Genomic DNA, 20,827 nt, shown 5'->3' with positions numbered 1-20,827 from the left:
TTTTTCTCTTCCAGGTAACTCAGGGGAAGAGCACCAGCCAACGTTTCCGGCCTCTTGATAGCACTTCTGACCCACACCTACACATTAACGGTCAGCCTCCTGCACCCCTCCTGCGCCCTCAGCACAGAGCTCCGGTTCAGCTTGGCAAAGCCCGACTCTCCCACGCCAACCATCAGACAGGTCAGTAACACACTCGATAATGTCTGTACATGATTTTCTACAGTTGTAACGAGCATACCTTTCCTGACTAATAAACATGATGCTGTATGTACCATAAAGAACCTTTTTTAAATATTCATTTATATCACCAGTGGTTTTGCACTTTAATACTTTTTTCATTCCTGTTCCATTATGAACCACAACTTTGAACTAAGCTTTAAATAGTGGGAAATATATTAAGATAATATCAGATTTGTTTGTAAGAATGTTATTTCGTCTTCTTTTCCCAAACCTGATAGGTTCAACAGCTGATGCTCCCTTGATCAACCTTCCCTCCCACCTTAGCAACGTTAAGCATGGCCCCCAAACCAGGCAGCCTCAGCCGCTCCTCTACATCACGCCCACAGGTGCTGGAGGTCATCGCACTCGCAAACACTGAGGACCCTTTCATTTACTCATCAACACCACTTGGAGAAAGACTAAATATGCCCCCAGCACTAACTCATTTTCAAGAGACTGGAATCCAAGACAACATTTCTCTTCATCTCGTTGCCGTGTTACACATGACAGAACCAAATTTACTACAAGTCCAGACTGTTGCCTTGTGCTGTGATTAGACAGACTGGGTTAAGAGCCTTTCATATCTTGGGTGGACTCCTGTGTTCCTTTATGTATTTCTGCTGATGTGCTTGAAGCTTATCTCTGGCATGTAGCATGCAAGTGCTTATGTCATGATTTGCAAATCCATTGAATTATATATCAACGTGCATTGATTATCATTGATTCAGAGGATGCAGTACTATTAAAAAAAATTAAACCCAAGATATTATAGAAATTAAATGCTTGTTTAAGCTGAGAAAATTTGACAGAGGGTATAATCCTGCCTCTAATGCTTTTGGGTTTAGTGTGTGATCATGACTTATGGTGTGTGTATTATGCGATTCTGGGAAATCATACAAAGCACCTTCAGAACGTAATTCAGTGTATTTAGGCTGAATGTTAACCTTTTTTTTTTTTTTTTTTTACAAACCCGGGTATGGGAGGGAGGGAGTTTTATCCACAAAGGAACAGTATATCTCACAGGTCTCATGTTTGCAAAAAGAATACTTGGTTTATAGTGTTTTCATTGTCTCACTTGCAGTCAGGGTATGATTTCCGTGATTACTTTTATAGGCTCCGAACTTTTGTAGAATGCTCTGTTACTGATGATGTTACTGTTTTAGTCAGTGTTTACTGTAAATGACTAATAAGATGTTCTTTCATTTGCCTAAGTCTGGCACTTCAATTGCATTTTCTCTATGGATGACATATCCCTTAGTAGTACAGTCTGTCACAAATTCAACATATCTATGTATTTATCGCATATCTACACCTCAGAAGATGTTTTTAATCAACCTGCCTTTTCTTTTATGTTTTTCATATACATACATATACTCTTTTTTCTACTCTTCATTTTGTACATTTTTTATTTGTATACAAATAAAATTGATTTACAAACTGCTGTCTTTATATTTTGTATATAAGAGCCTTGCACGCATCCAGTATTTAGGATGAACAGTGCGCACATTTTCCCCCATGAATATTTTTGTCATTTATTATTTGTAATATAATGAAACTATATATATATATTTAAATCCCATCCCACACAAAGGTTCGAAATACCTAAAGCACTGTAAACATATGCACCCAAGTATTGGCATTGGCTATGAAAGAAAAAAAAGAGCCGCATCCTGATTGGTCACCATCACAGATCTCGCGTCCTTATTGGTCACCATCACAAACCTCGCGTCCTTATTGGTCAGCGTCACCGGCCTTGGCTTTTTTTTTTTTTAAGATATATCTATATATACACATATACACTGTATGTGTGCATGTTTATTTACTGTCTAAACGGAAGAGGAGCATGTCCCGCATTTAGCCATTTTCTCTTTAGACCAGGAAAAACGTCCTAGAAGTAAGACATGACTTAATGTATTTCATATGTAAGTCCGTTTCGTTTGAGTCAGCGCTTTAACATCGGATAGGGTGCCGTTTTCTGTCACTAGGTTAGCTTAGCTACCTGTGTTTACTTGCTAGCATGACAGCTAACTAACATGTTCGCGCGCTCGTCAGCTCGATGCGTTTCTCTTTGATACGACTAATATGGAATGAATAATTTAGGTTAGTAAATTTGCAAGAAATTGCTTAGGCACTTTGCGGATATATAGCTGTTCAGCTCAGCTAGCATTTCGCTATATAAAATAAGTCATAATTTAGACAGTAGTCCAGACTGTAAAATTATAACCAGCTGTTTGGAAAGTGGTTTACAAGACTGAAGTGAGACTTCCAGCCACTGTCCACATCAACACAGGTGCGGGTTCAAACTTTCCACCACTTCACTTACTTTGCATTTGATTGCTCTTTTGGAAATTGTATAGCTTCCATTGCTAACTTTATAATTTTTCAGCTGTGCTATTGAGGTGCGATCTCGTCCCTGTCCCAATCTGCTAAAGCGTGCTGCAAGAATGCAGTCTATAAGCAGAAGAGATTCTGGAGTGTGGCAACAAACCAGGGGCCTGCTCTACAAAAACATCCTCATCAAATGGAGAACCAAGCAACAAAGTCTGCAGGTGCCTTTTATTGCTGTTTCTGCCATCCTCAGTTCTTATGGCGATGAGGTCGAATCTTGCTTGTGACAGGGGCTCCCAAACTGATAAAAGCTTTGACTACCCTACACTTCTTTCCATCCAGATTTGTAATTTAGGACTATTAACATTTGAACATTTTATAAAATGTCAGTAACATAATTGTGTTATTATACAGTATGTATAACATAATTGACTAAAAAGCAAAAGAAGTTTGCAAAAAGGACCATCAGTTCAGCCATGTTTCTCATCATAAGGCAGATTGTGAAGTAGCAAGTGCATGCCATAATCTGCCCTCATGGTGGCAGATTACTGAAGGTTTAGAAAAATAAAATAAATTCTCGTCCCTCAATTGCTTCTAATAAGGCTCTAGATGGTGGAGCCCTTTTGAACAATTTCCTTCTGTCTTTTTTTTTTTTTTTGGTTGATTAGATGCTGATGTTACACTATTAAAAATGTTGTGGGCTGTAGATCTTCATGCATTGTAAAAATGTTTAAATGTGACTAAAATGGACTTAAATTGAGCTTTTTGGCCATAAAGGAAAATGTTCTGTCTGGCGCAAACCCAACTCCTCTCATCAACCTGAGAATATCATCCCCATATTGAAGCATAGTGGTGACAGCATCATGCTGTGGGGATGTTTTTCATTGGCAGGGACTGGAAAACTAGTCAGAATTGAAGGAATGATGAATGGTGATAAATACAGGGAAATTCTTGAGGGAAACCTGTTTCAGTCTTCCAGAGATTTGAGACTGGGACAGAGGTTCACCTTCCAACAGGACAATGACCCTAAGCATACTGCTAAAGCAACACTCAGGTGGTTTAAAGGGAAACATTTCAATGTCTTCGAATGGTCTAGTCAAAGCCCAGACCTCAATCCCATTGAGGTTCTGTGGTATGACTTAAAAGATTGCTGTACATTAGCAGAACCCATCCTTGAAGGAGCTGGAGCAGTTTTACCTTGAAGAATGGGCAAAAATCCCAGTGGCTAGATGTGCAAGCTTATAGAGATGTACCCCAAGAGACTTGCAGCTGTAATTGCTGCAAAGGGTGGCTCTACAAAGTATTGACTTTGGTGGGGGGTGAATAGTTATGCACACTAGTTTTCTGTTTTTGTCTTATATCTTGTTTGTTTCACAGTAAAAATATATATATATTTTGCATCTTCAAAGTGGTAGGCATGTTGTGTAAATCAAATGATACAAGCCTCCAAAAAATCCATTTTAATTCCAGGTTGTAAGGCAACAAAATAGGAAAAATGCCAAGAGGGGTGAATACTTTCACAAGGCACTGTAAGAGGTTTATTCTGGTATGTTTATCATTAAGTACTGGTCTCTCAAACACTGACTAATCTAATATCTAGATCAAAATGCCAGCTGGGAGTTTATGCATTAGTAATCCAAATCTGTCAATGTTTTTTTCAGATCACAGTGCAGTGTATATATTGTGTTTGAGATTCTGAGATGAATACTGTTGACCAGAGACTGGTTTTTGTCTTTTTGGCTCATTATAATCAACAATAGGATCTTTGATGAGCAGTCCTAATCTGAAAGGCCAAATGAATTAAGGATTTCAAACAAACATGTTATGTAACATGTTGAAAATCTATTGTGTATTTGAGAAGTACACTACTAGTAAGCTGTGTGATTTGTGTTGAAATATCCATCTTTGGCTTGAACTCCATCCAAGGAACCTATGCTGACCAGCTCATTGGCTGTATTTCTGGGTAAGGGTGAGGCAGTTGTTCTTCACATATGGGACTCTTTGGCTTTTGGATAATATGACATGCATTTATTACAATGTTGCCTCAAGGGACCTATCTGCCCCTTCCTTCTTTATGTATTTTGGACAATTCTGATGTGAAAATGGTGATCATAAATGTATGGGCTGGGATTTATGTATAGTACGGGATGAGTATCCTGTTAATGAAGTGTACAGCCTCGTGAATAACACATAGCTGCCTTGAATTTCTTAATGTTGTTGACCTAGAAAAGCAATTCAATGTCTGTAGCTTTAAATGATTTTTTTTATGCTGTGCATTGCATATCACAATATATGCCCAAAAAGTAGGTGGACACCTACAATCACCCCATCTGTGCTTTTTAAACATAAGCGCTCAGGGTTGAGGTCAGGGGTCTGTGCAGGCCACTCGAGTTCTTCCACTACAACCATTGCAAACATGTCTTTATATAGCTTGCTTTGTGCACAGAGGCATTGTCATGCTGGAACAGGTTTGGACCTCTTGGTTCCAGCGAAGGGAAACAGTAATGCTACAGCATACAAAGACATTCTACAGTATACAATTGTGTCCTTCCAACTTTATGGCAACAGTTTGGGGGAAGACCCACATGCTGTATGGGTGAGATGCTCAGGTGTCCACATACATTTGGCCATAGAGTATATCAGTGAACATGTGTAAGTCTGATTTTTGACACCTAAATTCCACCTCCTCCCTCTAGTTGTAAGAACGCTTCAGGAAACTGAAGATGATACAACTAGCTAGCTTGTAGGTAAATAATTATAGTTTGTGCAAGGCTCTTGTGAATCTAGAAACTACATCAGGTTTTATATCTACTCCATCATCTTTCTTTCTGAGCATACATTATATAAATAGAGCACTGTTGAGAAGGCTTTTTGCCTCTCCAATGATATGTTCTATTTAAAAAGAAGTAAAGTGAAGAAGCTAGATCTCTTGCCAAGTGAGGTCTCACCAAGCAAGTGCCCACTTAGCTAAATTGATTTTTGTGGAGGTTGATGTGCAGGAATACTGAATGACTCTTCAGTATTTTAAAACTATATGAGTAAGATTTCCTCACATACGTCTAAACGATATACATTATACATTGTATGATTATCTAAACTGCTGAGCTGTATATTCTTATCCTGACTTTTTACAAAGGCCCATCGATTTTTATTATATAAGCCAGGGCTTTAGATGCTTCACTGTAAACTTTTTTTATTTAGTTAAAAATATGTAGGACTTAGTTTGTTTGTTTCTTTGTTTTTGTTGTATAGTTTCTTTGTCTCTCTCTGTGCAGGAGCTGATCCTTCCTCTGCTCCTTTTGGGCCTTCTCATCCTCATTAGTATGCTAAACCCACATATCTCTTATGGCAGCATCAGTACTACTAATCTTGGTGACGATGAGTACGCGTCATTCAGAGGCCTGGGCTACACGCCTGTAACAAATGTCACAAGTCAGATTATGGAGGAGGTCGCACAAGAGCTACGTGAGTCTCAGTACCTGGATGATTTATGTATTTATTCTCATTTAATATATAATTAATATTAGAATTCTGCTTTTTGTGTTAGATTGAATAGAGTTTTTTCCCCCGTAATTGTTACCCCACCCATATACTGCATTTTTTTACTCTAATGTTTTTTTTTTTTTTCAGTGGAAATTAAAAGTATGTTCCGGTTTTGATTCAGTTGATGCTTTTATGCAATTTTGGTTACAGAAATGCAGGAACGATTGGAGATGTTCTCTAGTGAAGAAGACCTGGAAAACGCCAGCCTGTATGAGCCACTTGGCTATGTGGGTGTAGTGTTCATTGATAAAATGTCCTACAAGCTACGTTTCCCCTACTCCCACGTCCCCCTAACTAGTGTCTACACTGAGTCAACTGGTAAGAAAGACAGCTTGAAAAAAGAAAATTCATAACCATAAATCATTATTATATCCACCTTGTGGCAACAAGATATTTCTGCTAATCTCAATATGAGTATGTAACGGTGCGAACATGACTAATAGCAGTTAGACCATTCTTCTATATTGTTATGTATTATACCTAAAATCCTCATATAGGATTGATATATGAAATCTTTTCTTAGTTACTGTATTATATAATTCTTGAACATTTAACTATCTTTTTGTGCTAATTTGCATACTCCCAGTGATATTTAGTTGTTAACCAATAATTGAAATGTGCTGTTAATATATAAATTAGGTTATATGCTTAATACTGTACCTTTGTCATTGCACAGCAAATTGTTACCAAGATTCTTCAGACTGCCGTGCAGCAAACTACTTTTACAATGGGTTCATACGTCTGCAGTCACTGATTGACGCTGCTATCATACAGGTTAGAATTGTAGTAAAAAGTTGCATGTTTTGTAGATTGGCTTAGTGAGTCTCATTTAAGTTTTGTAAAAATACTTGTGTTATTCTTTTTATGACAGCCCTGATGATAATGATGATGATGATGATTATTATTATTAATTATTTAACCTCAGTCTCAATAAGTATGTAGTACAATCACTAAATTAAAAATAAATGACTATTCTAAAAAAATTAGTAGACTTGAGACAAATGCATGTTTCATTGAAACCCGATCATTCTGTCTGTGTGGTGGTGCAGATGCAGACGAAACGTTCAGCATGGAGAGAGCTGAAGTTGCGTGTGGTAATGATGGGTCACCCAGGCTCAGTGGAGGTCCAGAAGTTTCCTCATGCGCTTATCTCCATCTATCTAGTGCTGGCCTTCACACCATTTGTCTCCTTCCTCATTGTCAATGTAGCAGCTGAGAAAGAGCATCGGCTGAAAGACACCATGACCATGATGGGACTGTATGACACGGCATTCTGGTACGCATGGGGATTAACAGACTGAGAATGGCTGTGGAAATGTTGTGGATACTAAGGTTTTAGTTTGTTATTTGATATAAAACTCTATCCTACAGTGGCTGTGTAGAGTAATTAGAAGAAATAGTTTTTCATCCTAGGAATTCTTCATTTAGCAAACTGTAAAATTAAAAGTGGTGCAAGTATTTTTGTTAAATATTACATTTGTTTGTAATTATTGTGTGTGTGTGTGTGTGTGTGTGTGTGTGTGCGCGTGCGTGCACGTTACCCACATAGGCTCTCATGGGGTCTTCTCTATGCTGCCCTGGTGACAACGATATCTGTTCTTATGGCTATTATTGCCACATGGACCCCTCTCTTCTCCAACAGCAATTTCCTCATCATCTTCCTCCTCATTTTCCTCTATGGAATATCCACTGTGAGTTTAACTGAGTCTATTCTTCAGCTATACTCCTTGCAGGATGAGTTAGAAAAATCATTTAGAACAATGATCAATTTTAAATGGCACCTGCTGATATATTACTTGTTTAACCTTAGGCCTCTATTCATTTCACTCTCTATTGGGCATTCAGGTTTCAAACGACGCACTATTTTCTGATTCTTTTTAGTTTCATTCTCTTTTAAATGTTCATTTTCTCACAGTAATTGTGCACTTTCAGTTAACTGGCATGACGGCATTCCAGTTTCTGTAGCATTTTTTTTAAGCAAATGTCTACAGTTCTTGCACTTTTCCAAAAGCCTTATGTTAAATTTCTCAAATATCTTGAAAGTCTATAATTGTAAATACAGAGCTTTGCTGATGCCAGCTAATCATTCTTATCATTCGCTAATGTTTGATCTTTGATCATACAGATTACACTTACTTTGGTCTCTTTCTCCCCAGATCTTCTTCTCCTTCATGCTGACTCCTTTGTTTAAGAAACCCAAGTTTGCAAGTACAGTGGGCTCCATGCTGACCTTGGTGTTTGGCTCTCTGTCTCTGTTTACTGTGCTGATGAGGGACTTTCCCCAGCTGGCTGTCTGGCTGCTCTGCCTGCTTTCCCCCAGTGCCTTCTCAATAGGTATTGCACAGGTAACTCCTCCAAGTCCATTTAAATCGAGTCCATTTGATTTTGTACTTGAGTATAAAATTCCCATACAATTTGTTAGTGACCTAAGTAATTTCAGAACACTTATCTGGTAATTATGTGACCAGGTTCATAAAATTTTTATTTTTTCTTATAAACAATGAATGATGAAACCACACTGGTTTAACATTAGTTTTAACAAGTTAAACTTTTAAGCAATACCTCTGTATACACCAAAATATTGGATTTATTTGACCATAATCTACCTACGTGTAAAATATCTTAATGTTTTCGTGTGTAGGTGGTGTATCTGGAGGCACAGGAGGATGGGGCAGTCTTCTCCACTCTGGCTAATGGCCCTCATCCACTCTATGTGCCACTGCTTATGCTTTGCTTAGACTGCATCCTCTATCTGCTGCTTGCCATTTACCTAGAGCAGGTTTTGCCAGGTGAGACTCAGAGCTTGTTTGATATCCATGAGAGCAGAATATTTTTGTGAATTTTTTTGAACAAAAGATTAAAAGGTTAAACAATAAAGACAATTTTTCACAGCCTTCTTTGCTCATATTTACTAGGGGTGCCAATATTGGTGGAGGGCACTGTATGTGCAGTTGTATCTGCAATACAATTTTCTGCATCATCAGGCTGGGTTAGCTGCAGTTAAATAGATAACATAGTGTATACTATATTCCACATATAGTCCATACTTATTGTGCCATATATCTTTTTATATTTCTTTATATTGTATTTTTATATTTTTCTTTTTCTACTTGCATGCAAGTAGATTCTATTTTATGTAAGTTATTAGACAGATATAAGACAGTCTTAAAAGTATTTCACTGCATGTCGTATTGTGTATGGTTCTGTGTATGAGACCAATAAAATTTGAATTTGACTTTGGTATAGTAGTTCAGCTTCTGGTGATAACTGATGCATCCAAAAGTCATTTTTCACAACCTTCCTGCAGTTCCTTATTATCTCACAAAGCAGGTTGAGACTGCTTTTATAGTTCAGTAAGCCTTAGAATGACATAAATATCACATTACAGTGCAACACTGACTACGTTTACATGGACAGCAATAATCTAATTATTGACCTTATTCTGAATAAGACAATATTGTGATTAAGGTGTTTACAAGAGTTGCTTTTAGAATACTCCTTTCATGTTCCCGTTTTACATCTTATAGAACATAGATCGATTAACGGCACAAGTCAATACGTCCCCACGCCACGCCGTCGACGTTCCCTCCAGAATTTCACGTATCAATTTACAGCTCGTCTCCGTTATGGTACCGTATACAGTTCTGAGTGTTTCATTTTTAATTTTATGAAAGCTTCAAGTGCAGTTCATTATTTGTCATGCTATAGGTGCAAATAGACGGCTGCTTGAAGCCATGGGCTGCGTCTGAAGCCATGTACTTACCTTCTATATAGTAGCTGAAATACCTGTATTTTGCCTACTATATACTAGGCGAAATACATATATATATAGTAGGTAAGTACGTGGTTTTGGACGCAGCCGTGCTCTCTTGTTTGCCGTCAAATGGTTGAGCACTGCCATGTGTGTATGTGTCCTGTCGCACAATGCGGTGAAAACTCCCACACAACGTTAATAGTGTGATTGTGTTTACATGTCTGTAATGCATGTTGATAATGCGACTAAAACAGGAATACTCCACATGTCTTAATTCGATTTGTGTTTACTTCGAGTATGACTTTAGTCGGGTCAAGGTAATCAATAATCGCTGTTTAACTGGGAGTATCGTCTTAATCGGGTGAAGATATCGGATTATTATTGTCCATGTAAACGTACTGACTGTTTCTGTTACTTTTCAAGCAGATGTATGACTGTTTTGTAATGTCTTTTGAAATACATAGTCTGATCTCAACATAATTTTTTCCTGTCTGTAGGGGAGTTTGGAATGCGACGTTCTATGATCTACTTCCTGAAGCCTTCTTATTGGTCAAGACGCAGGAAGCGCTATGTGGAAGTGAGCTCTGTGTATGAGGCAGAGGTGAATGGAACTCCTACAGCTGATGAATCAGTAGAGCCTGTTTCTCCTGAGTTTAGAGGCAAAGAAGCTATCAGGTATCAATTCACATTTGTCAACATGTAAACAGCAGTATTATTATCCAGTGTGAACAAGGAAGCTAAGGAAATGAGGAAACAAGTGTATATGCACTGGTGTTCCATTTAACGTTCTCACACCTTTTGACTTATGCCAGTAACGAAGAAATTTATTGAGTACTATTATGGATGAGTGTCAGAGGTTACATGTCGTGCTCTGAAATTCAGTAAAGCTTTCTGAGATTGGTGCCAGTGATCCTGCATCTTGCATCTGAGACATGGTATGCTAACAGACTTTCCATTTAATATCTGGGTGTGTCTTAATGGCTTGTCCACATTATTTCTGTACCCCTCAGGATCTGTAACATCCGTAAAACCTATAAAGGGAAAGACAACACAGTGGAAGCATTGAGAGGTGGGTCTAGTCTCATTTTGTCATGTTCCTTTCTTAGCATTGTATTTTAGTTTAGTACTTTTCTTCTTGTTTATTTTGCATAGACCAGAAATCACATTGACAGCCTTTTTGTGCTGTTGTCTATCATATGTTGCAAAACCTCTAAAACTCATCCCTGAAGTATACCACCGATAATACCCTTGTTTCTTTTGCCTGGAAAAGCAGCATGTCAGTAGAAGCTTCCTTTGTAATGTTGACTTTGGTTTTAGGTTTGACCTTTGATATCTATGAAGGCCAAATTACAGCTCTGTTGGGTCACAGTGGAGCAGGAAAATCTACCCTCATGAACATCCTGTGTGGCATTTGTCCTCCAACAGAAGGTGTGATTAATTCAGATAACAAAATTCGAACATGATATAGCATGTTTTATTAACACTTTGATTGTTTGAATATTTTTATATTGAGCAAATTTGAAAGTGCACCTAAACTGTGTGGTGTTAGTAAAAATGCCTTTTGGTCACTTGGGACTGTCATCACAATGTGGGGTTGTTGTAGAAACTATTAATTTAAATGTTCATATATTTTCAGGAATGCTGTTTGGCCAGAAAAATGTGACTGAGTTGTGGTGAGTTAACTCATAGATTTGGCAAACACCCTTTAAAAGCATGGCTGTTGTTGCTCTTATGACCCTAGGCTCTGCTACCATATATGGCTCCCCGGTGGCGGAAATAGCAGATGGGGTTGAGATGAAGCAGCTTGTGGGGATCTGCCCTCAGTTCAACATCATCTTTGATGTGCTGACTGTAGAGGAGCATCTGAAGATTTTTGCAGCTATTAAAGGCATTCTGCCCTGTGACATTGATAATGAGGTTAGCGTGTACACACACACACACACACACACACACACACACACACTATGGCCAAAAGTTTGTGGACACTTGACATCACACCCATATGTGCTTATTGCTCACTCCATTCAAAATGTAATCTCCCATTGCTGTTATAATAAATTCTACTCTTTTGGGAAGGCTTTCCAATAGTTTGGAATGTGGCTGCGGGGATTTGCCCATTTAGACACAAGAGCATTAGTGAGGTCAGGCACTGATTTTGGGCAAGAAGGCTTGGCACATTGTCAGCATTCCAGTTCACCCCAGAGGTGTTCAGTGGTATTGAAGTCAGGGATCTGTGCAGGACACTCGAGTTCTTCCATTGTCATACCGGAACAAGTTTGGGCCCCACAGTTCCAGTGAAGGGAAATCCTAATGCTATAGCACCCAAAGACATTCTAAACAATTCTGTACTTCCAACTATATGGTAACAGCTTAGGGAAGACCCACACATGGCTGTGATGGTCAGGTGTCTATAAACTTGAGGCCAAATAGTGTACCATCACTTACTGATGTCTAGTCACACTTTGCCTTTAATTTTTTGGGTGAATATGCATTTAATTAAATGCACACCACCAAAAGAAAACAGCAGTTAATACATTAATTATGGGTTTTATTAGCCAGTGAATTCACACCTGACATTTTTATTTTGTAAGGTTAAGAAAGTTTTGAAGGCTCTAGACCTGGAGAAGATCATGGATGCCCAGGCCAAGAACCTGAGTGGAGGTCAGAAGAGGAAGCTGTCTGTGGGCATTGCAATTCTAGGAGACCCCAAGGTAGGAAGAAAGCCCTTACTGCTCAGAATTATGATTATATAGGTGAATGCCTCTGACCCTTTATTTGTGTATGTGTGTGGGGAATTGAAGATCCTGCTTCTGGATGAACCTACAGCTGGTATGGACCCAGTGTCTCGTCACCAAGTGTGGTCATTACTGAAGAGTCGCAGGGCAGGCAGAGTTACTGTCCTTAGCACACACTATATGGATGAAGCGGACATACTTGCAGGTCTGCGTCACCACTATTTCAGCTCACACACACACACACACACACACACACACGTTCACACTCAGGATAATTTTATATTGCTGTTTAAATCTCCTGGCTCCACAGATCGTAAGGCAATTATCTCTCAAGGCCAGCTGAAATGTGTGGGTTCTTCTCTCTACCTCAAAACTAAATGTGGTGTTGGCTACCACCTCAGGTCAGTGTTGCATGTGCGTTTATATTTAGTTTATATTAGCTATTCCATAATTATTTTCAAAAATATTTCACTGGGTTTGTAAAACCCTTTGTCCAGGGCTTGACGATATGGACCAAAAGTCATATCTGGATATATTTGGGCTGAATGGCGATATATGATGTATATCTCGATACTGTTTGTGTGGGTTAAATGCTCAGTTGTAAACCAACTTGATCAAAATAAAGTGCCAATACAGGTTTCTTCCTGTTTGAGAATACACACAGCTTTGTAAATATCAACATGTAAATAAAAAATTGCATAAATATATAAAACATAAATAGCCACATCTCAATATATTCCTTTGGTTGTTAACACAGTAACAGACTGATTGAAAAAGTAAACGTACAGGTTATCCATTCCTGCTGAACTGTAACTAAAAAATCTTTATAAAATATATGTAATAAAAATGTGCACATCTGAGAATACTTCTTCCGTTGTTTAACATAATTTAGCAGTGTGGTAGGCCACTGCCTCTGTTATGTCTCGCCACTTAGCACTTTTCCTTTCATAGGGCACACCCTGAGTAAATGAAGCCTGTAAAGCGGTTTGTTTTGGGGCAGAAGGCTTTCCAGTCTGACTTGCAACAGCACAACCTCCACAAAGTTTAATACATTCTTTGTACTGTAGTTTATGTCGCTGTTGTTAATGGTGAAAGAGGTTTGTAGTGCTTCCAGCACGTATTGTGACATGTTTATTGCACTCTCTACATATTACTTTGCTCTGATGCTCATCCGACCTTTTAAACCTGAACCATCTCCAAATGGCTGAGCTATTGTTTTTCTTTTTACACACCAGCTCATTGTTGCTATCTTGCCTTGTGCATGTGGCTGTGTCCTGTGCCAGAAAATGGGAGCGAGTGAGTGGGGACAGGGTTACGTGCGGCATGTGAGAGCGGAGAGACGCAAAAGCTAGAAAGTTGAATAAGCTTAAATAAGTTTTAATGCAACGTCTATCTATGTATATCTCGATGTTAATGATATTGTCTCATCTTCTATCTCCAAAGCTTGATACATCGCCCAGTCCTACTTTGGTCCAAATAATGCTACCCATATAGTATAAGAATTTTGAGTATTTTATAAGGCAGTTTAATTGTGAACAAGTTGTTTGTTTTAGGTTATGAAATAGTACATTTTTAAATAACAGATAACCGTGTAGATATTTTAATTAACTGACCATCATATAGCATATTTAAAAAAAAAAAAAGTATATTAAAATATAATATATATTTATATAATAAAATATTTTTATTTATTTATTTTTTTTAAAAATAATGAAATCCCTACATTTTATTACATTTATGTTTATCTTGGCATTTCCAGAATGTGTTTGTGTGCTTAGAAAGGAAGGTGACAACATTACTGTTCACTTCAAGATGGTGTCTTTCCTAAACATGTTATTTTCACATTGTGTAGGATGTCTGTGACTGAAACCTGTGAGGTAGACAGCCTCACATCATTGGTCAAGCAGCATGTTTTGAAGGCTGAGTTGTCAAGGCAACAGGAAGCTGAACTCACATTCACATTGCCTTTTGAGAGCATGGAAACATTTCCAGGTTTGTCTTCTGTTAACCTTCTGCTTCACCATCTGCCATAGAGCACACTGCCTTATGCTTGACTGAATAAAAGATTGCATAACAGTTTTGCTAGTGTTGATTGATGCGTTTAGAAACACCATGTTTATGCCTCTGCACCATTTATGGTGTATATGATTTAAACAACTGCTGACATCAGATTGGCAGGCATAATTACTAAGTAGGTAAGTACTACACAGTGTTCATATTGGCAGCCATGGGTTGTTAGTTGGGTCTGCCAGAGTGTTTTGGAGTGTGTCGTCTCAGTGTTTGACAGAATCAAATTAAAGCAAAAAAAAAAAAAAAAAACAAGAGCTCGCAAATGCTGTATACATTTTGCTGGTATGCTTTGGGTCCATTTCACTGCAAATCAACACAAAGCTCTTCTCATTGATCATGTTTAACATATGATAAAACATTTCTATCCTGTTGGAAGGATGACATTATCAGCATCTACCCTAGGGCAAAAGGGCTCATTGAATGGTTTGATACGTATGAAATGATGTAAATCATATGCTTCACAGCCTTCACAATTACCAGATCTGAACACCGTTGAATTCCTACGAGAGATTTTGGACCAGTGTGGTAGACAACATACTTCACCAGCACATTATCAAGATGTTGTAAATGGATGTTGTCCACCCCCCTTGTACACTTCCAAAGACTTGTAGAATCTGTTCTGGTGGTTTGTGGTGGCCTATAAGACACTTATTATTAAATGTTTTTATAATGTACACTATATTAATTAGTTTTTATATTTATTTTTCACCCATCTGTTTCTATTGATAGTTCAGGTACAAGGTTTTAAACATTTCCATAATGAAGAAAATGACATTAGTTAATCCGCCTTCTTACTAATGAGCGTACTATTGTTTGTAAATCTGTGTTCTATTATATGGCATGTTTGGATAACATTTAATGTTACATCTTATGTATAGGACTTTTTGCCAAGCTGGACAGTAGATCTGACTTGGGCATCATAAACTACGGTGTTTCCATGACAACATTAGAAGATGTCTTTCTGCGTTTGGAGGCGGAAGCGGAAGTGGACCAGACGGGTAAGATGGATGTTCAAACAGAATTTTACATCTTCAGATAAGAGATGAAACTTTTTGTCTTCCTTTGTGTGTGTGTGTGCATTAAAACAGCTGACAGGTGAAGTGAATAATATTGATTATTTCGTTACAATGGCACCCGTCAAGAGGGGGGATGTATTAGGCAGCAAGTCAACAGTCAGTTCTCGAAGTTGATGTGTTAGAAGCAGAAAAAATGTGAAAGTGTAAGGATCTGAGTAACTTTGACAAGGACCAAATTGTGATGGTTAGATGACTGGGTCAAAACATCTCCAAAACAGCAGGTCTTGTGGGGGTGTTCAGGGCTCTACGGTAACAATTTCTTTACAAAAATTTAGGAGCACAGTCAAAAATTTAAATCAAAACATGGAAACTGGAGTTGACTTTTCTGGTGATATCTGGCAACCGTGAGTTTAAATGAAGTGAATGCGCTGTCTATTAGAGTTGGTGAAGCGAGTGAAGGAGAGCGGCAGTGTACTGTATGTGTACAGACTGAACAGTTTCTACTCTTGAATATGATTGGTGAGGAATTATTTAATAAAGAAGTTTGAATTACACCCACCTTGTAGCGTTAGCATTATTATTAATTTACTTGCACCTGACGCTGCTGTGGCTACACGAGCAGGTCACAGTCACAGGTTCAGGTCATTTTTCGTGATCAATAAAAGATGGCAGTTTGTGAGATCGGCGAGTTGAGAGAAGCAGATGATTACAGTGTTACTCTTTTCATCATAATGGCTTCTTTGTAGTATTTGCACACTTGTTCAGTTGACTGAGGTGATGAAAAGCAGTGTGAAAGTAACTGTTGCACGGTATAGATGCATTGTGTAGTTGTAGTTTTTATTCTGGTTGTATTATACAACTCTGAACAGGTCAGCGGTGCGCCTAAATATTTTTTCACAGTCACACAAAGTACATTTCAGTCACAAATGCGAGTGAAATGGTTGCACTGTAGAGCCCTGGTGTTCCCAGGATGCAGTGGTTAGTACATATTAGAGGTCGACCGATAGTGGATTTTACTGATACTGTAACTAAGTTGGGCAGTACCCACTGACAACCAATTAATCAACCGATAATTTTTAAAGTAGATACTGAATGAAAAACGTAACAATCAAATAAAAATATTGCTGAACTTTATTTAAAAAATATACAGTACTGAGTGTACCATAAAAAATGCACTGTATTTTTAAAAATGAAATAATATATTAACTCTTAATAAATATTAAAGTAAATAAAAAATATACATCCAGACTGAACCAAATATATAGTTTTAAATAGTATAATTAATTCCAGCAATCGATTATTGGTGCCGAACAACAACAACCGATAAATCTGACCTCTAGTACCTACAAAAAGTGGTCCAAGGAAGGACAACTGGTGAACTGGCAACAGGGTCATGCACGCTGAAGGCTCACTGGGGTGTGTGCGCGCGCGCGCGTGTGTGTGTGTGTGTGTGCGTGTATGTATGTATGTGTGTGTGTGTGTGTGTGTGTGTATATGTATGTATATGTGTGTGTGTATATATATATATATATATATATATATATATATATATATATATATATATATATATATATATATATATATAAAAAATGTATACACACACACACACACATTAGGGATGCAACCGAAATTATTCGGCCGAATAAGTGAAAAGGCCGAATAAATTTGACCGAACAATCACGTGTTTGATGACGTGACCAAATAGCCTAGCAACCAGAGTGAGACGCGCTAATGTCACGACCTCGATGAGGGGGCACGAGCTACATGCACGAGCCATGTGCTCTTCGGATGTTTACTGTGGACATGTGGGTTTGTTTTGTTTCTGTTCTGGAGTATTCTGTCACGTCGCGAGACGTAAGGGAGTAGAGTACGGAAGCAGGTAAAGACGTATTTATTTAAGGGCAGGCAGACAAATCCAAATCGTAATCCAAAAAACTTAGTCAAGACAGGCAAAGAGAATCAAAGTCGCGGTCACATAAAACAGGGTCAAAACACAAAACAAGAAACATGAACTAGTAATATGGACTGGGAGCGGAAAAACCAGTGGGGACTAAATGAACTAATCTATAGTTTAAACTAACTAAATCTATCAAGGAACATAACATTAACAACGTATCTAACTATACTATAATACTCCGCGAGGTGTACAGGGACGCGAGCAGTATATATCCCCAATATAATCAGCCGTATATATAACCGAATAGAACCATTTTTTGCACCCTTGTCAATGCACTTTTTAATGCACTTTTTTGTTGTAGGCTACAGAGTGTTACATTCTTTCAGCAGTCAGTTATAGGCCTAACATAGGCTATTCAAGGGGGGCTCAAAGATGACCACATAAAAATATTTTTATTTTACTCATTTATTTATTTAATGTTATATTGTGCCTTGTTGGTAGCCTATACCTGCTGGAGTGAAAAAAAAATGTTCAGTGTTAAATAAATATTTTGAAATTGTAGTTTTTGTAATAGATTTTTTTATTTGAAAAGCAAGACAAAATAGTAAAAAGCACATTTTGACTATTTAATTTATGCAATGGTGAAAAAAAAATGGCAAAATAAATGGAAAAAACGTGAAAAAATGTATTTGGCCTTCGGCCAAATTTGTCATTATATTCGGTTTCGGCTTAAGCCAAGAATTTTCATTTCGGTGCATCCCTAATATATATTTAATTTTATATATAATTACATATAATATATTATATAATGTAATGTATTTAAAAACAAACTCTCTTTCTCTTGGAAGCTGTATCATGCCCAGTTGTAATTAATTTCCAGATTCTCATTGAAAAAAGTTAAATATTTAATATATTAATATATTAATATATATATATATATAATATATACACACACAAATTATTAATAATTATTAATAATAATCAACATTATTATTAATTATAATTAGGGGGGAATGTTTCTTCAATTTTTAAATTTCCTCCCAGGTCCCAAAAGGAAAATATGTAATCTGCAGGCATGTAAGAGCACATACAAAATAAATCGTCAATATTTAATTATATGAAGTCATGCACACCCACTCACACATCAAGTATTTACATACCTTAAAGTTTACCACAGATTGACCAATGTTGACATTAGCCTTTTCTGTTTCAGACTACAGTGTGTTTAACCAGGAGAAGGTAGAAGAAGGAGGTGACCCCTCCTGTCTGGATGATGTGGACCAGAGACTTCTGACCTTCTCAGAAGGCAGGCATGATGCAGTGACTGGCCACACCCTCTGGACTCAGCAGTTTAGCACTGTGGCCTGGCTCCATATGCTCAACCTGCAAAGGGAGAAAAAACCCATCATATACAAGTGAGTTCAGTTATTGCATTACAAAACTCTCATTTATATAGTGGTGATCGCTGTTACATGAGAGATTCGTTATATACTTATTTGTCTTTTTCTTGGTGTTTCTCTCCTACACTAGTGTGACTCTGTTCCTGGTCTTCTTGACTGCAGTGCTGGTTGTCTCACTGGCTACGGGGAATATTAAGATCCACTCCCCTGAGATACAGTTAAAGTCTATTTATCTGCTTCGCAGCCATGAAGCACCTCGCAAATATGCCACCAGCTTGCTCGTGCTCAACTCCTCTGGTTTGTCTGCCTGCTTCTCTTGGATGGGAGTTTAGTTTACTGATTTTAAAAACACTGAGCAAACAGGCAGATAATTTACTTAATTGAATGATTAATATGCCCTATTTAAATACTGTCAGATTATCAATACCTGGAAGTTAATGTGTCAATTAGAGGAATACTTTAACGGAATTACTTTATATGGGTCTCAATAAAGGAAAGTCTGCAGAGACCTACAATAGATTCTTTTGCCTAATGCTATTATTGATGCCACACAGTGGGGTTTTGGCTGAAGCTTTTTTCTGCTTGTGTTTTTTCTATGTCATAGATTCAGATATATCAGGCTTCATTCATAATCTGGAGTCCCAGGACATTAAGGTGGAAATAATGAGGAAACCAGACTACATGTCTGCTGCACCTCACAGTGCTGCCATCAATGTAACAGGTTCCAGTAAGGTGAGTCAAACTTAGTCAATGGAACAAAACCAAAAACTCAGCAACAGACTGCTTTTGCTTGTAATGGCTTTAATATAGATTCAGGAATTTCAGCTCCAATTTTGGTGATAATGTTATGGTCGTTTAGGGGTTTAAACATAAAACTGTTATTCTGAAATGCTTGCTTTAAACTAGTCTATTAATGTATTAGTGTGTGAATGGGATGAATGTAAAGCTAAAGTGAAGTGGATCTCTTGTTTCTTTCAAGCTGACAGCTATGAGGTAGTAAGGGTTTGCTTGTGTATCATTGATTAAGGAGTTTTCATCCAAGAAGTGACTCTTGGAAAGGCACCATGATGCAGAATTTGAATCCATTAAATGCTCACTTCTTGCCTGTTGCCTCTGATGCCTCTCTGCTGCATTTTTTTTCCTTTTGAGTTTTTGAGGGGGTGGCTGTGGCTCAGGTGGTAGTGCGGGTTGTAGGGTTGGCGGATCAGTTCTCGGCCCACATGACTCCACATGTCGAAGTGTCCTTGGGCAAGACACTGAACCCCAAGTTGCTCCCGATGGCAGGCTAGAGCCTTGCATGGCAGCTCTGCTACCATTGGTGTGTGTGTGAGTGTGTGTGAGTGTGTGTGAGTGTGTGTGAGTGTGTGTGTGTGAGTGTGTGTGAGTGTGTGTGAGTGTGTGTGAGTGTGTGTGAGTGTGTGTGAGTGTGTGTGAGTGTGTGTGAGTGTGTGTGAGTGTGTGTGAAACAGTGTAAAGCGCTTTGTAGAACCGCTAAGTTTAAAAAGTGCTATATAAGTGCAGACCATTTACCATTTACGCAGACCATTTGTGTCTCATTCATCAGTTGACTTAAGTGATGCGTCATTAATGATGGTTTTTCTGTCTTTTTCTCATTTAAGCTCTCTTTTTCTCCTTTTATCATTTCAGGGTTTTAATTACATTGTAGCCTTTAACAGTACTACAGTACACTCTTTGCCAATGGCAGTGAATGTTCTGAGCAACGCTCTCCTCAGAGGCTACAATGGTACTGGTCACATAAACACCTGGACCAAACCCTTTGACTATGTGAGTGTCATAAATTTACTTCAGATTTGTGTTTCCATGCCATCATTAACATTCTCATTGTTTTTTTGTTTTTTTACAGG

General features: G+C 38.0%; 2 protein-coding genes across 2 annotated transcripts in view; both read left to right on the top strand.

The window, feature by feature from the left end:
* kif19 (kinesin family member 19) overlaps positions 1-1,032 on the top strand; it is a 46,467-nt gene extending 45,435 nt beyond the window's left edge. The window contains exons 19-20 of the mRNA XM_053639152.1: positions 15-180; positions 459-1,032. Of these exons, the coding sequence (XP_053495127.1) occupies positions 15-180; positions 459-598 (306 nt within the window). The 3' untranslated portion in view covers positions 599-1,032. The remainder of the gene's footprint in view (positions 1-14; positions 181-458) is intronic.
* A 995-nt stretch (positions 1,033-2,027) lies between these two features.
* abca5 (ATP-binding cassette, sub-family A (ABC1), member 5) overlaps positions 2,028-20,827 on the top strand; it is a 36,831-nt gene continuing 18,031 nt past the window's right edge. Inside the window, exons 1-22 of the mRNA XM_053639150.1 lie at positions 2,028-2,509; positions 2,606-2,768; positions 5,823-6,012; positions 6,241-6,408; positions 6,767-6,864; positions 7,140-7,366; positions 7,640-7,781; positions 8,247-8,435; positions 8,732-8,879; positions 10,342-10,519; positions 10,855-10,913; positions 11,162-11,272; positions 11,586-11,761; positions 12,436-12,555; positions 12,646-12,784; positions 12,890-12,980; positions 14,432-14,571; positions 15,528-15,647; positions 18,776-18,977; positions 19,093-19,259; positions 19,567-19,694; positions 20,610-20,747. Coding sequence (XP_053495125.1) covers positions 2,664-2,768; positions 5,823-6,012; positions 6,241-6,408; positions 6,767-6,864; positions 7,140-7,366; positions 7,640-7,781; positions 8,247-8,435; positions 8,732-8,879; positions 10,342-10,519; positions 10,855-10,913; positions 11,162-11,272; positions 11,586-11,761; positions 12,436-12,555; positions 12,646-12,784; positions 12,890-12,980; positions 14,432-14,571; positions 15,528-15,647; positions 18,776-18,977; positions 19,093-19,259; positions 19,567-19,694; positions 20,610-20,747 — 3,036 coding nt within the window. The 5' untranslated portion in view covers positions 2,028-2,509; positions 2,606-2,663. The remainder of the gene's footprint in view (positions 2,510-2,605; positions 2,769-5,822; positions 6,013-6,240; positions 6,409-6,766; positions 6,865-7,139; positions 7,367-7,639; positions 7,782-8,246; positions 8,436-8,731; positions 8,880-10,341; positions 10,520-10,854; positions 10,914-11,161; positions 11,273-11,585; positions 11,762-12,435; positions 12,556-12,645; positions 12,785-12,889; positions 12,981-14,431; positions 14,572-15,527; positions 15,648-18,775; positions 18,978-19,092; positions 19,260-19,566; positions 19,695-20,609; positions 20,748-20,827) is intronic.

This window comes from Ictalurus furcatus, chromosome 13 (genome assembly GCF_023375685.1).
Source record: "Ictalurus furcatus strain D&B chromosome 13, Billie_1.0, whole genome shotgun sequence".
Classification (NCBI taxonomy): domain Eukaryota; kingdom Metazoa; phylum Chordata; class Actinopteri; order Siluriformes; family Ictaluridae; genus Ictalurus; species Ictalurus furcatus.
This window is presented reverse-complemented; position numbering and strand designations above follow the sequence as displayed.